The 16696-nt window shown below is 34.6% G+C and overlaps 1 protein-coding gene across 2 annotated transcripts in view; it reads right to left on the bottom strand.

Annotated features, from left to right (window-relative positions):
• Positions 1-16696, bottom strand: part of Pkhd1l1 (PKHD1 like 1) — a 174932-nt gene that overhangs the window by 150843 nt on the left and 7393 nt on the right. For both annotated transcript variants that reach the window (XM_039079161.2, NM_001034931.2), the window contains exons 3-10: positions 14536-14680; positions 13509-13617; positions 11476-11533; positions 10123-10216; positions 7244-7297; positions 6670-6743; positions 5474-5516; positions 1511-1581 (exon numbers count right to left, since the gene is read on the bottom strand). In XM_039079161.2, the coding sequence (XP_038935089.1) occupies positions 1511-1581; positions 5474-5516; positions 6670-6743; positions 7244-7297; positions 10123-10216; positions 11476-11533; positions 13509-13617; positions 14536-14680 (648 nt within the window). The remainder of the gene's footprint in view (positions 1-1510; positions 1582-5473; positions 5517-6669; positions 6744-7243; positions 7298-10122; positions 10217-11475; positions 11534-13508; positions 13618-14535; positions 14681-16696) is intronic.

Here is a 16696-nt window from a genome sequence, read left to right as displayed (position 1 = left end):
TATCATCCTGAACGAGGTAACCCAATCACAAACACACACACACACACACACACACACACACACACACACACACACACACACACACACACACACGGTATGCACTCGTTGATAAGTGGATATTAGTCCAAATGCTCAAATTACTCTAGATGCACAGAACAAATGAAACTCAAGAAGGATGATCAAATTGTGGATGCTTCATTCCTTCTTTAAAAGGGGAACAAGAATACCCTTGGGAGGGGATAATGAGGCAAAGTTTAGAACAGAGGCTGAAGGAACGCCCATTCAGAGCCTTCCCCACATATGGCCCATACATATGCAGCCACCAAACTAGATAAGACGGATAAAGCAAAGAAGTGCAGGCCGACAGAAACCGAATGTAGATCTCTCCTGAGAGACACAGTAAGAATACAGCAAATACATAGGGGAATGCCAGCAGCAAACCACTGAACTGAGAACGGGACCCTTGTTGGAGGAATCAGAGAAAGGACTAGAAGAGCTGAAGGATCTTGACACCCCATATGAACAACAATGCCAACCAACCAGAGCTTCCAGGGACTAAGCCACTACCCAAAGACTGACTGGACTGACCCTAGGCTTCAAATTCATAGGTAGCAATGAATAGCCTAGTAGGGTCACCAGTGTAAGGGGAAGCCCTTGGCCCTGCCAAGGCTGGACCCCCAGTGAATGGGATTGTTTGGGGAAGGGTAGTAATTGGGGGATGATGGGGAGTGGAACACCTACATAGAAAGGGAGGGGGAGGGGTTAGGGGGATCTTGGCCTGGAAACCGGGAAAGGGAATAAAATTTGAAATGTAAAAAAGAAATACCCAATTTAATAAAGATGAAAAATACAATGAAATCATTTGGATTTATTATTTTCTAAAATTACCTCAATCTCAGGATAACTTATTATTATTTCACAATTCTATACACTATTGTTACATGTGCATTTGCAGTAACTAAGTGTAAAGGACAAGTCAAGATCTTCCACAGCCAATTGATTTGATCACTCACACTCTTTCACCGTAATTTTAATGAAAATCTTAGCCTGTCCTTCTGTTACTCCTGACCTCAGAAGAAGGAAAGCTCTTCCAGCAGACTTGATATTTGCTTCTGATAGTCTCTTGGGAGTAGTTTAACCTGAGGTTCCTTTGAAATATTTAAATCAAATTAAAGTTTGCCAAGGGATTTTTGTGGACCACACTGAGAGCACAAGCCTTGGGATATTGGCATGTCGTTGAAATTGAGAGATTTGCATCCCTCAACCAACAACTAAAGTTGTGGAGTGTGTTTCACTGCTCTCTCTGCTACTGAGACAAGTTGAAGTTTCAACATTATATTAAGAATACCTAGTTCTTTGTTAGGCTTTCAATTGCGTGACATCCTTGAGGGTAATGTTCATTTTCTAGCAGTACATAGAGTACTCTATACCTTACCATCATTACTATGTTTGGATGGATGAAATGTAGTGTACCATATTCTCACACAAAAGTGAGGGAAATGTCACATACCTGCATATGTTTGAAACATTGAAATTTTATTGAGAGAGGAAACAAAGTATGTCGTGTTCTCTGGGAAACTCCTGTTGAAACAAAAACCGTAAAACTTATTTGTTTTAAAAAATGACATTTACTGAGGGTTTTATTATTTAATTTGGTTACTATGGTGATAGAAACTATGGCATGGCTGCAAGGTATCAGGGCAGAACCACTGGAGCAAGACAGTAGAATGAATGCTCTATGTCCTCATTTGCTTGTGTGTTATACATGTATATGGGTTCTCCCTTTTATTCTGAAAAGCAACTTTAGGAATCCTTTCTCTTTTTTACAAAAGTGTGAGGACAGAACACAACATGAAGACTCCCATGTATATAGGTAACTTGTTCCCCTAGCCAGCCCACACTGTCCCTTTGCCTAGTGTCCCCCAAGATGTATGAACATTGAGTTAAGAGTTCTCAGTATGTTGTGTCATCTGATCTTCGCGTAAGGTATGTGAGGGAAATGAAGATCAAAGAATTAATTTAGTCAAGGATACAAAGTCACTAAGTGGCAGAACCAGAGCCACAGGCTGGGCCACTTGAATCCAGAGCCCAAGATCCAACTAGGGACTATTCACAGTTTTTGTAATTAAAATGGATGAGAGCAAGGTTTCATTCACTGGATTTAAACCATCTTTCACACACACAGAGCATATATATATACATATGCATGCATAGATATAAATATGCATATATATGTGTGTATATATTTGTTTGCTACACATATATTTAGTTACATATATATTTTGATACACATATATTTATATATATGCATATGTATTTATGTATGCACATGTATTTGATAAACATTTATAATTCCATAGAACATTAAAAAGTAAAGAAAGAATCATGAAAATTAATACTGCTGCCATAATTATTTCAATAAAGTCATGATTATAAATGTTAAGGAAATTCAAATAACAGAAGAGTCCAACACAATGATCATAATTGCTATAGACTGAATAGTCTCTAGGATAATGTAAGTCTTGTGTCTGAGTGAACTCTGCTATACATCTAATCTAGGCTTTATAATGTGCACTTTCAACATGAATGTGTCCAAGAAAATACTTTATGTTAAGTTATTTAAGAAGACCATCTTAATTTGTCTATTTTCTCATAAGCTTGTGGTTGATTCCCATGATCTGAAACGATGACAGCATCAATAACATTGTATCTGGCCAGCCATTGCATCTCAAAAATTAATGGTGTTTCTGAAGAGAGGAGGAAAATTGCCTCCTGAAATAAAATTTGAATATAATTTATTGTGGATAACAGTGAGATGGTCTTGACTAATTTATTGATAATGACCAGGCATTTCTCAATTAAGACAGCTTCATCTAAGCCTTATCAGTTTGGAACAGCTGTTGTTTGAACTTGAGGAAACAGAGCCTCCAAGGTTGGTCATTCTAAGACACACATAGTGGATACCGACATGTCTTTTAATTCTTTCTTTTGACATGCACTGGTTCTCCTGAAACTTGTAACATATGAAATTTATAATTTGTGAGATGATTTAATACTCTTTAACGATATCATGTGATGTTAAACCAAGAATTTTTATGTGATAAATGTCATGTTTTAATAATTACCTTAACTTCCCAAGACTATTTTATATAGGAACATACATTTTTAAAATTACAAAGCATTAAGGCAAAAAGATCAGCCACAGGCTTTCTTTCTTTCTCCAGTTATTTTGAGACAGGGTCTTTTTTTTTTAGCTTTGATTGTCTGTATGTATATAGCCAAGGGTATCCTTAAACTTAAGTTCAATCTCTTGTCTCAGCTTCTCAAGGCCTGAGATTGCAGCTTTGTGCTACCACAGCCAGCTAGTAACCAACTTTAAAAAGAATGAATGTGACATTATAAATCAAGACCATAAAATTCAGAGTTTAATGGAGTATTCCTGTCAATTTTATATGTGAGCATGCAAACTTTAAAAATTATTTTTGAAACAGGGTCTTATTAAGTAGCCCAAATGGGTCTCAAACTTACAGCAATCCTGGTGTCTTAGCTTGTTGAGTGGTGAAATTACAGGCATGAGTTTTCCTGATCAGTCTTTGCTGCATTTTTAAATGAACTCTGAGTCTGTGACTGTGGCATATTGATTTATGTACATTGCACAATCAAATTCAGCCTTGATCACTCAAACCATTTACTTTAGGATAATTGCTTTTCTGAGAGATTTATGATGGATTTGGTAATTAATACTTTTCATATAGATGCAGAAGCAAGAATTAATTTTATTTCCTTTTAGAAAGAAGGAGACTGAGAGCCTAAAAGAAGTCTACATAGTTCTAGAAATCATTTAAAATTCAGTAACTGTTGGTTTTAGCACATTTTATAACCTTTTGATAAAATTCTACTGCCCAATTTACAAATTATTTCTGCAAAGGTCTGTTCTTGCACAAAATAGCTGTTTACTCATTCACCTTGAATAATTACCAAAGATTTATTATAACATATTTATGTATTATCTACCTGATTTGGTTTTGAATTATACTAATTTTCATGTTTCTCTTCTAACCACATGATCTATCATAATAGATCTAGTATACTTGATGCATAGTACCACATCCAGCTTGGGCATCATTCTGTCATAAAATTTTTCTTTTATATGTTTATAAGTAGAAATCTGTAAATACAGTGGTTTTTGGACCTTGGCCTAACTATAATCGTAGTCCCATGCAGGGAAGGACAAAATCTGAATTCCTCCTTCAGCCTGTGACACTGACAGGAATAACAGCCTCCACTTTTATTGCATTACAGCCATTCCGCTCACACTTTCAATCACTGAGCCTTTCTTCAATTACAGAAAGAAACCAATGGGACTTTCTCTTATTGATTCACCATGGCTTTCTCAGTATCAGATACTAAATAATATTACTCATTTGTATGTCAATCAACCAGCTCATTTCTTGATGAAAGATATTATGGTATTTGGGGCAGAACAATTCATTTACATGTGCTACACCAAGATCCTGCTCACAAGAATCAGTATGGCATGCAGTTTTACTGACAGTCAGAAAATGCTGCCATGACACACATCTTCAACTGTTCTGAGAGTACAGGAGACCTGGTGAGAACCTTAGATCAAAGTTTTAGATGATGATGAGATGTGGTACTGAACCCTCCATCAGTCATCACAGAGTGCCGGAATGATGTGTCAGGATATAGAAGTAAACAGTGTTAGATAGTTTCAATCACATAATATTTATGATGAACTGTTTAATATTCATTTCATTTTTCCAGTGGGAAACAAGGTGGATGATAGCTTACCTTATAAATTCTTTGTAAGGTCAAACTAGATAACATAAAGTGCCATTTTATTATCATATATAACAACACAATGAGATGTGCACATTCTTATTTTTGTATGAATATATGAAAGTCTTTGTACTGAGATAAGAGTCTAGAAAATTTGGAAATAAAATCTGCTTTTATTAGAGGACTTAGCTTCTCTATGTTATTCGTAGTGGTATTAAGATACAGACGTGAAAACTCTATCATCTTTTCAATAGCCTGAATCTGGATATATTAAAGGAAAGTATGTATCTGGTCACATAATCATGAGGTTTTATTTATTCTTACGTTAAGTTAAAAACTTATTTTTGTTCTCAAAGAACTACAATTAAAATAGAAGAGGAACTAGAGATAAAAATAACGGTTTTTTCAATATCACATACAAAATGTCCCTTTTCATCCTTTTATGATTTTTCCTAAATCCACAATAGAATGTTTTTCTGTTTGTTCACTTTGTTTATTTTTGAGAGACACAAGTTAAGGGTATACAGGAGTTATGGACTCTTTAAATGTAAATTTTGGTGAGAAAAAAGATTAATCCTTTAATCTCTTTCTTCATTAATAGAACAAAGTAAATACATACTTTATTTATCCATTTGAATAAATTATGAAAATCATTATTTACAAAATGGCCTACCTTCCATAATCACTATCTAAGATGAAGCTGACATTGTGATGACCTGGAATTAATTAAAATACACGATTAAATTCTCAATCAGAAAAGAACAATAATTCTACATTAAAGGCTGATTAATATTTACAGAAATTTATATAAAAAAGTATACTCGATCTACAAAGCCTTCAAGAAATAAAATTGAGCTATTTTAATGTATTACAGCATAAAATATGTAAGTGGGTATTTTGAAGTTATAATTGGAAAGTATGACAAAATACTATTGCAAATAATGAATGATAAAAGATGCATATGTGTGCTACCCTGAAATGTTTTCATTCATTCAAAAGCTATTGAATTGTTTGGAACTTTGGCAAGGTGGTGCAGGCACCATGAAAACGCAGCACATGCCCTTCCCCTAACCCAGCATATTTTCTAAGGGAGAGTATAGCCGGAGAGCAATGACAGAGGAGTAACCTTTGCGATAAGACTATCAAAGAAAAGAAAAGGGAGGTCTGAGAGTGAAGAACAGGGGCGGGAGAAGGAGTTCCTGACCAGCAATCTTATCTGAAGTGTTCAGGCTTAGAATGTTTGGGAGGAAGCTAATTCTGGAATTAAAAACTGTGCAATGGGAGTTTGAGGCAGTAAGGAGACGGTAATGGGGTGAATTTGAAAAAATACATGTATACATGTTTGAAATGTCACAATGAACTGTTATGTACAAACTAATACCTGCTAATAAAACCTTAAGGAATTAAAAGATCTATGTATTTGGAGTATACAGAGTGAGAAGAAAAAGGTGCTAAACTCAAGAATAAATACAACAGCAGGATTAGTCATGGATCCTCTGATGGAGGAAAGCAGTAAAAAGAAGGAGGAAGAGGAAGAAGAGGAGGAGGAGGAAGAGGAGGAGGAAGAGGAAGAAGAGGAAGAGGAGGAGGAAGAAGAGGAGGAGGAGGAGGAGGAAGAAGAGGAGGAGGAGGAGGGAAGAGGAGGAGGAGGAGAAGAAGGAGGAGGAGGAGGAGGAGGAGGAGGAGGAGGAGGAGGAGGAGGAGGAGGAGGAGGAGGAGGAGGAGGAGGAGGAGGAAAAGCAAGCGCTACACTATATTCAAACCTTAAAAAACAAAGTAACAGATTTGAGGGGAAATAATCCCGGTAATGTCGGGGAGAAAATAACACAAGGAAGAACCAGGCTTGGCAGGAGAATGGTCAGCACTTACCAATGTAAGTCCCAGTGGCCTTACATGTCACAGACCCTGTATCTCTACTGGGGTGATCGAGCTTCAGACCATACCTAGCAAAGTAAATACGCTGGCATCAAAGTTCATATTTACTACTTAGATACTGTTATTCCCTAAAAAAAAAATAACTCATTACTTTACAACAGGTGCCCAGAGAGCAGCTATTTTTACAACTAAAATTTCATCAAAATGAATCATTTCTCAGGCTTTATTGAAAATACTTCAATCAAAAACCTTGAAGTGAAATAGCTTGTGATTAATTTTGGTATCTTTATTAATGTTACCTTTAAGGAATTTAAGATGCTGTCAAGTGAAGCAATGGTTTGATGGATTTATTTCTGAGTACATCTCCGTACATAAGAACCTAAATAGTATACTACTACATTAAAGACATAGACATGTACAAGGAAGAAAGCAGTTACACAAATAAATACTAGTTTGCTATATACAACATAATTATAATAAATATAGATGTGCATTAATGATAATTATTCCTATTTAAAATTATTTTATTCATATAAATTTTTATTTAAGAATCATTGTAATTACTTACAAATCATCAGAATGTGGTATGAGGAGTTCACAGGGCATTCCTCCAATATAAGTTCTGTATAAATATTATTAGAAAAGATTAATTCACATTTAATGTTATTCAAAATTCTTCTCTTTTTACCAAACTCAATGGCTATCTTACTTTTTCCTCAGCCTCTTACTAGGCTTCATTCCCTCCTTAAACATCAGTTCATTATCACATGTGTCAGGCCCTGCTCTTAGCTCTGGGATAGATACATCTGTGAAAGTAGAACGTAGTTATGCTTGGAGGACTTATGATTTTCTGGAAACATTACTCAATATAAAGATCATAACATATTTTGATATAAACTAAGCATAAAAAACTAGGAACTTCTCACTAAAAGTTTAATCAAGCCAAATAAAATAGATTTTTTATAAATTTAATATGCAGGAATTAAACATCAGAGCTCCTGATATTATTGCCAAATGGTACTGGAAGCTCACAGTTGTCGACTACTTTGTAATAACATAATTTATTATTTTCAGCATCAGAACACATCACCCTGCTTCTGTGAACTGAGTTCCAAGCTCCATGAAGATTTGAATTATAAAAAAATAATGATTTCTACTAGAGGAATATATAAAATTTTAAATGTACCTTTATACATCATCTGTTTTTCATTTTCTTAAATTAATATAATTATCCAACTTTCCTGCCCCAATTCCCTTTAATGTTCCTCCCTGCTCTCTTTCAAATTCATGCCCACTTTGTTATTGTTATATATATGTATAAGTGCATAAATATATTTCATTTAACCATTGTATTAGGTTTGTAAATAAAATAAAAAGGCAACCAAGTCATTATTCCCATTGTAGAGCCCTGTCAAGTGAACTGTCCTTTTAATCTTCTGTCTCATCCCAACTAAATTATAAATTTAGCAATTAATATTAGCTATTTTTAGATAAAGTCGATCATTTAATAATTATTACCCTTCCATTTTTTTCCCATTTTCAGACGAATAAACTGAGGCAGAGAAGTAACTGACACAGCTTGTCCATGCCTAGCCAGTGAGGGAGGGGTACAGTAACATTCCAAACCCAAGGATTCTGTGTTCTTACCCACATGTTCTAACTCCCCTGGTAGAAAAGTATGTGTGTTTAAAACTAGTACCCCATTTGACCTTAAACATTTATATGTCTTGGCATTTTTCTTGTTGAAATTTTGAGGTCAAAAACTTGGAACCAGGTACCAGTTCCTCAACTCATGTCTGTTACGATTTGTACCTAGAAAAGTCTAGGGATTTTGTCTCATCAGACAAGGCCTGATGAGTAGGTCTCCTGGCTTTGTTCTTACTGCCCAAGTCCTTTGCACCTCAAGTGCACTAAAGTGTCTTGGGAGCCCCCGTGTCATAAACAAGATCACTAAGTGTTTCAGAGCAAATCATATCAGTAGGTGGAAGGTTCTGGCACTTACCCATACTATCTCAAGATTTCCAGACCACAAGAGTTAGGTTAGGTTGACCTCTGAGGTCCCTTCCAAATGATTTTTTTGTTTTCAAAAAAATAGGTTTCATTGATTTCCTGGTAAGGCACAGATATATATATTCCAATGGTAAGGAGAAAAATCTCTTTTTTTCAATTTAATTTTATTTATTATTGCTTTGTATGTGTGTGTGTGTGTTGTGTGTATATGAACCTTCACACATGATAGGATTTGCATGCTTGCATGTGGAGATAAGAGTACAACTGTTAAGAGTTGGTTCTCCCCTTCCAACATGGGCTCTGAGGATCAGTCTCAGACAGATGGACTTGTTTGCAAACACTTTTACATGCTGAGCCATTTTGCTGACCCAGAATCTCATTTTGAAGTTTATAGTTTCTATTCCTGGACTCATTATAGTAGAAGATAGACAAGAAAATTCTATGTAACAGTTGTAATATAACCCATTCATAAAAATCAATTATACATCAGCAGACATTCTTTACTTACACTAAATCATGCACATAAATTGTTTCTCTTGTAATGATTTTCCTACATACACATATACATGATAAATGGTTGTAAAATATATTACCATGATTTAATTGTGAGTTCTAGCTCAGAGTATATCAGATAAATCATTTTAATTTCCTTTAGAAAAAATTTCACTGCTTCTTTAGAAAACCATATATACAAAGGTGTGATCTATAGTCATTTTAGTATTTAATAAATCTTTTAACTGCTATATAAATTGTAAATTGAGTTTTCCCATTCTTCTTATAATACAAGTATTCAGCAGGTAGGAAGCACTCTGAAAGCCAGAGTATGGAGTCCACACTTCCTCAGGTAGGAGATTGACATTTTTCGATCTTTTGTGAAAGGGCTGAGAGAGCCTGACATATGCCACAGAAGAACACTCCAGTGACAGCAAAGGTCTTCAGCCCAAAATGTAATGGTTGTTTTGGGACTAGCCAGTCCCCAAATTCATCATCTGGCCCCAGCTGGTTAAACAGTAACCAAGACTAAAAGCCCTGGATGCTCATGAGTTAACCATGCTTACTTTCAATAGTCTCTCCTGTATCAAAGTGCAGTAGAAACACGTAGATACGTGTAGAAGCTTTGAGTTCTACTCTTGACCTTGATTGAGCTATGCTTCATAAGGCTTGGGTAGGTCTACATGTGTATAATGCCTGGTAAGTAATAAGGTTCTCCATTAATGATGTTCCAACCCAGTTATTACTGTCTTTGCCTTCAAAGACAAAAGTGCTATCAGACCAGAAAAGAAAGAATCAACTATGTATGGTTTTCGTCCTATGACTCTGATCAGTTCTATCCAATTGCAGTGGGCTTTTATACTACTAGGACCTTATTACCTTTAGAATATCATATTTGATCTTTAGATATAAGAATATTATAATAACTCCATGAGAAAAAATCACCTTAAAATCCTAACATTCCTTCCATTTGAGCTCAGTGCTGTATTACTTCCATAGACATCAGTGAAGAGCCTGCCTTGAATTGTTATTAATGTACCTAAAAGCAAAACAAAACAAATCTTCAAATTGGTTCTAGTTGGGAGTATCTTCTGTACGTTTCATTCAAAGCACTATACATTTTCCCAATAACCCAGAATCCAGATGCCTATATCTGAGGTTTAACTCTATTTTTAGCATTGGTTTGAATTATCTAAAAATACAATATAGCATAAGTGGCCATCACTAAATAGTCATAGAATAAAGTGCTATACAATTAATATTTCTTAATAAATATCACTTGTGTCAATGGTTAACTTACTTTTAAAAATCCAACTTTATCCCAAAGGTTAAAAAATAACTTAAAAATAATATAAAATCCTGAAAACTAGATGAAAATTTGATGCCATATTTATATAATCAGCATGCTACACCCCAGCATAAACAGGAAGAAAAATGATATTAAAATCTAAAGATTGGAAAAAGAAAATGGAAAATCATTTTACAGAATAATTATCAATTAAAGTTCAAAGTAAATTACACATTCAAAACATATTTTCCACATATAGGACAAATATGAACATTTGTATCGTTGAAACAAAGAATTCCTAGTGGGAAAAACATGACTACCTTTAAATCAGACCCAAAAGCTGGCATGGTGCCTCACACCTGGGCTTCCAACACTAGCAAGGCAGAAACAGGAGGACTGTGGTAATTTCAGGCCTCTTTGTTCTACAAAGTTAGTTTAAGCCCAGCCAGGAGTACATAGGAAGATATTGCTTCAATATTTTTTAAAAGCCAAATAAATAAACAATATTTAAGGGAAGACCATGAAAATTAAACCTTAGATAAATTTGAAGAAAGAAAGAAGAAAGATTTAAAACCATTCATTTTTTGTCTTTAAAAAAAAAGCTGTCAGAATTAAAAAAAAAAAAACCTGTCAGTGTATATCAGATAACTCCTGCTTCTACTTCTTGAGTTCAGGAGTTACGAGTATATGCAACCTGCCTGACACAAAATTCTGGACAATAATTAAAACTGCCATTAATTTGGGCTGAAGAAAAGGACATTCTCTCATTGTTCCCCAAGATTATAAATCGATAAGGCCATGTTATCATGAACACTAGATACTAGCTAAATCTCTGGTAAGGAAAAACACATTATTATTGATTAAGAAATTAATTTTTAATTTCAAATTAAAAATTAGTCATTAATTTGTAATTAGAAAAATAACATTTGTAAGTTAAATACACTTTTACATGCGAAAACAATGCATGAATTGGTACAAAACCTAAGCATCTCAACTGCTGTAGAACAGACCTGGAGTCCCAGATAAAGGTGTGATGCTCCTTATTGTGGGAGTTCTAAAACGTTTCGTCTGTAAAATATTAATAATCATGTCAATTAGCATTCCTTCTCCTACTTTGACTCCAATTTCATAACAAAGTCTGCTTATTGTGTTACACAAATTTCAACATTCCTCAGAATCTGACTCAAAATAGTTTCTCATTTAAGAAATGCAGTTCAGGACATCATCTTTTTTATTTTTCAAAGCCTTGTCTTTATTCTCTAGAAACTGTCTTGCATTTCAAGATATTGTTACTTTGTAAGCTAAATCACAAGAGTCCTCAAGCAAAGATTTTCAGGATAAAATACATTTTACCACCTGCTTTTGATTAACCTTCTGAAGAAAAATGAGTAACAAAGTATACTTCAAAACATAAGATTAAAAAGAAGGAAAGTCTCAGAGAGGCTTTGTCACCATGAAAATGATAATCTTCTGGAGCAATAAGGAGCGATTCTTAATATCTCCAGGGAGGTCACCAGTGTGGCAGAAACTCCAATACCTAAGACGTCAGCCCACCGAAGTGCCCACTTTCCAACGTGAATGCATAAGGACAGTCGCAGGTGTCTACAGATTGCTAAGGAGCCACCTTTGAAATGGCATTGGAAACAAAACCAGAGTAATGTATCACAGGGAGGAATTGATTGCTGCTGACAGTTTTGAAACAATGGAAGGTGACCAGGAGCCAAGGAATGTGGACAGCAAGAAAAGTGAAGGAAACTTATTCTCCCCTCATAGTCTCCTGAAAGAATGCCACCCCTCATAGGCGTCTTAACAACTTAGATGCACATCAGACTTCCCATCTACAGAGCTATGGGACAGGAGACTTGAATAACACGTCACTGTTATGGTGATTTGGTACTGCATCTATGTAGAATACCTACTTTTCAGACATTCATACATATGTACTGAAGAAGGGTGTAGAGTCAGTGGTCTAAATTAATATGTAAACTCAACAACTATCAATGTAATTTCATGGAAGTAATAAAATTCTGTGCATCAATTTTAGTAATAATGATGTGAGCATCCAGTTACAAGATTGTTATTAGTTAAAAGTTAATAATCACAAAATATTGAGAACACTGTTAGACATACAGTAAATAATACATTGATTATTAGGAATAATTATTCAAATAAACACGACATTTATTTTGAAAAAAGTAAAATAGGAAATAGCTAATAAAAAAGACAAATACTGGTATCTGAAAAACAAAATTAATATTGATTAGGTAAAGATGAGAGCTAATGGACAAAATCGGTCATCCTAAGTAGCACTACGGTATGCTGATATTCAGTCCAACACAACTAAAAACCTAAGTGCCTCTTTAAAGAGTACATAAGACAATATTTGAAGAAATATATTTCATCATACCATTATTTACAAAATCCCAAATTTGAGAGGCACATTACTTTAGCAATTACATACAAGGAAGAATGCTTAACATTACTATTTAAAATTTCTTTCCCTTGAAAGAAAGGGGAGAGAACATCAAACTGAGAGCAGAATTTGGAAGGAGAGAAATAAGTGACCAACAGGCAAATCAGTTGATGACATGAGAATTTAATTTATTGATATGTCGATACATAAAATAAATGAATCTTTAAAAAGCAACAACGTGAAACAAAACAAGCAAAGATGGCTCAGAGGTTAAGAGCACTGACTGCTCTTCCAGAGGTCCTGAGTTCAATTCCCAGCAACCACACGGTGGCTCACAAACATCTGTAATCAGATGTGATGCCCTCTTCTTGTGTGTCAGAAAACAGCAATGGTGTACTCACATTTATAAAATGTAGAAATAAATCTTAAAAAGAAAAGGTACTGTAATGGAGGGGAAAACAAAACAGAAGTAAAAGAAGTTGTGCTACTGTGGAAGACATTAAAATGAGAAATTCTTGCTAACACATATTTGAATGTGGAAATGGATAACAATGTAAAACTAAAACTGAAAGTCCAGTTTTGTGAGAAAGACATAAACTCATTTATTGGCAATGAAAACATCCCACATACACTGAAACTGCACGCCCAGCTGCTGACGACCCCTTTGCAAGTATTATTTTCTGCAACCGGCACTCCATCCACACTGACTCTGACAGAGTAGACATCTTCTGGCATTGCTCTGGAAAATAATTAGAGAACACGTGAGAGACACACAGTAACTTGTATTCAGCATATAGCAACTATGAGAACCACTGCTGCAGTCTGTTGTTATTGAAATAAAGTCTCAAATCCTAATTGATCTATTGAAACTCCCACTTTTACATTGTAAGAAGGACTTCATTATAAATTACAATATCATATAACAAACGCTCATGGTGGGCATGCATATGAGTTTTTATTAAAATGCAAAATAAATGATACTTCAACAAGCAATAATAATCATGCAGAGTGTGCCCACTGGGGTATACTCAGTTATGCTGTACTATGCTTTTTAAAAACTGTTAATCAAGTCTTCCCCTTAAGTAGAGATTGTACAGCCCTCAGACAGGCAGTGAGTCTAATGCAGATAAAGCCCTTGGGAGCATGTGTTTAAGTTAGTATTAAAGGTTGCATTTTTAAAATGGTTTACTCCTCCCCCCAAAAATTAATAACAGAAATCAATTTAACTGATAGCAAAGAATTTGAAATGTCACCATACAAAATGATCATTTTTAATTGTAGTAAGAGTATGAAGGTTGGAATTAGGTTAATCAAACTGAACAGGAAAGCATGATTTGAATATTTTGAGGCACATCATTATTGGTTAATAGTAGCCATTCATCATTTAGAGGAGTCCAATAATGATAAAAATAATAGTGATGCTAAGAGTAGAATAGATGCAGACTATGTATTTTTGGAGTCCTCGTGTATTAACAGCATTAAAATCAATCATAACAAAGGAATAAACTAATGTCAACATCATGAAATCAAATATAACAACTGGTAACCAGTGCTGTTACCTGTATAAGCACCATGATCAAACTGTTAAAATGCCAATATACATAACTGACTTCTGACATGTTGAAACTAAGGTTCTTAAAGGTACATTTAAACAGACCTAGTATAGCATGTAATTTGAGTTGAATGAGTTGAATCTTTTTCCACATCACAAGTAATTGACTGGAAAGAAGAAACTAATTGCACATGGTTTCCCAGTTCAATATTGTCAGCTCCATAGTTGAACTGACTTGCTTGAGAAAAACCTGCAAAATTAATAAAACAATTATTAATGGCATTCTACTTCTTGAGCTCTGACAGTTATAACCCAGCATGAAACCATTCATAATGTAATAATGAATAATATTGAAAGAAGTTCGACTTATTTCATATTTATTCCTATGTTCATACTATTTGAGAAAATAAATATTGGCCTTAAATTAACCTATTCATGAAATTTTTCTGTTAAAATACACATAAGGTGGTGAAGGGTTGGGGAGGGAAGAGATCACACTTTCTTTCATATACATAGTCCACAATCCTGTATATTGAAGCTTCCTGTGGCATACTATATAAACTCCAATATTTACTTCTATCAGTGTAGCCCTTTGATGCAACAATGAATTCAGACACACAGACTGAGCCAGAGTACACAGGAATCTATTTGCTGAAGTTAGCATTAGAAACAAAAGCAAGAACAAGAATATGTAAAGGTAACTTTAAGAAAAAAAAGACCAAGTAAAGACTCTTTCTTATACTACAAAAACCTGCTATGCCCTGCATTTTCTTTTCTTTCTTTCTCTTTCTTTTTCTCTTTCTCTTTCTCTCTCTCTTTCTTTCTTTCTTTCTCTCTCTCTCTCTCTCTCTCTCTCTCTCTCTCTCTCTTTCTTTCTTCCTTTCTTTCTCTTTTCTTTTCTTTTTAAATGAAGGGTGTCATACATCCCAGGCTGGCCTTGAACTCTAGCTTCTTGTGCTCAAGTTAAATTATTGGTGGAATTTACAAGTGTGAGGCACCACGCCTTGCTTTAAGCTCCACATTTTAAACACAGTTCTTATCTAAGTATCGAAAAAGACGGCCAGCTAAAAGCTACTGAGCATCCATTACATGAAAGTTAGAAAGGTAAAGTACAGGCCCATGGCTGCTTGCTAGTGTCAAGTCTGTAATTAATATTGATCATGTCTCTTCCTTGTCAACCTTTATAGCTGTCTCTCATTACGCAGTGCTGAAGCTAATGAGGTAACAGCAACCTTCATCTCTCAGGGGTCAGAAGACCTAACTGCCTTCCTTTTGATGAGTCATGTAGCTGCAATTACCCTTTTCCAGTTATCCTTAGACATGGAAGCCAAGAGTGTAGCCCCCAAATACCATGAATTCCAGATACACTCCTCCCCATTCTCACTAAGCAAAACATCATTACTTCTTTATGATAAGCAGAATGAATACTCCCTAATCATGTACTCAAAATGCTTGATAAAATAAATCTAATAAATAGTACTGATAATTTCCACTTAGTTCAGTTTAAAGCCCATGTACTTTGTGGGAGACAATGCATAAAATAGTTCATGATGTTAAATAATATTAAGACCATAAAAAACTGAAGAAATGAAATCAACAAACAAGACTGGTTGGATAATAGTTGATTAATTAAAATACATCTTTAAATGTTCTTCAAATAATGTTAAAGGGGCACTTACTGTTATTCTAGTGTAAATGTAGATCATATACATTTATGGAATTACTTAAGGCCTAATTTTCTTACAAATTTAATTTCTTACAATTTTGTCCAGATTACTTAAATTTTGAATTTTAAAAATATATACATTTATTGGTATGGCAAAGTTTTGTCTTATGCTGATTATGAAATCACCAAAGCTTTTATTTTATACTGAAACATTTCCTGCTGTGTCATTCATGTATGTTTATAAGTTGCTTAAATTTCATAACATAATTCATTTCAGACTATATCCCTAGAACAATAACTTAATATCAATTATCAATGAACATGAACAAAACATGATAAACCTTGAAGGGTTAATAAACTTTAATTCCTGTGTTTTACAATATTTATAATAATATAAATGGTGCCATGACACAAATATTCTGTTTATTATACTAATTAACATTAGGAAAACAGAAATATATTCAGGAAGAGATGGTGTGACTCAGTGTTAAATTACTGCCCGTTTTCATTGTTTTGCAAAGGTCCACTACATCACATGTCTGCAACGCTTCCTAGTTTAACATAGGAAGACTTCGTTGTGATGGGTTCCTTTCATACACC

This window comes from Rattus norvegicus, chromosome 7, assembly GCF_036323735.1.
Source record: "Rattus norvegicus strain BN/NHsdMcwi chromosome 7, GRCr8, whole genome shotgun sequence".
NCBI classification, from domain to species: Eukaryota; Metazoa; Chordata; class Mammalia; order Rodentia; family Muridae; genus Rattus; species Rattus norvegicus.
Note: the sequence above shows the minus strand (reverse complement) of the source record. Positions and strands in the feature narration are given on the sequence as shown.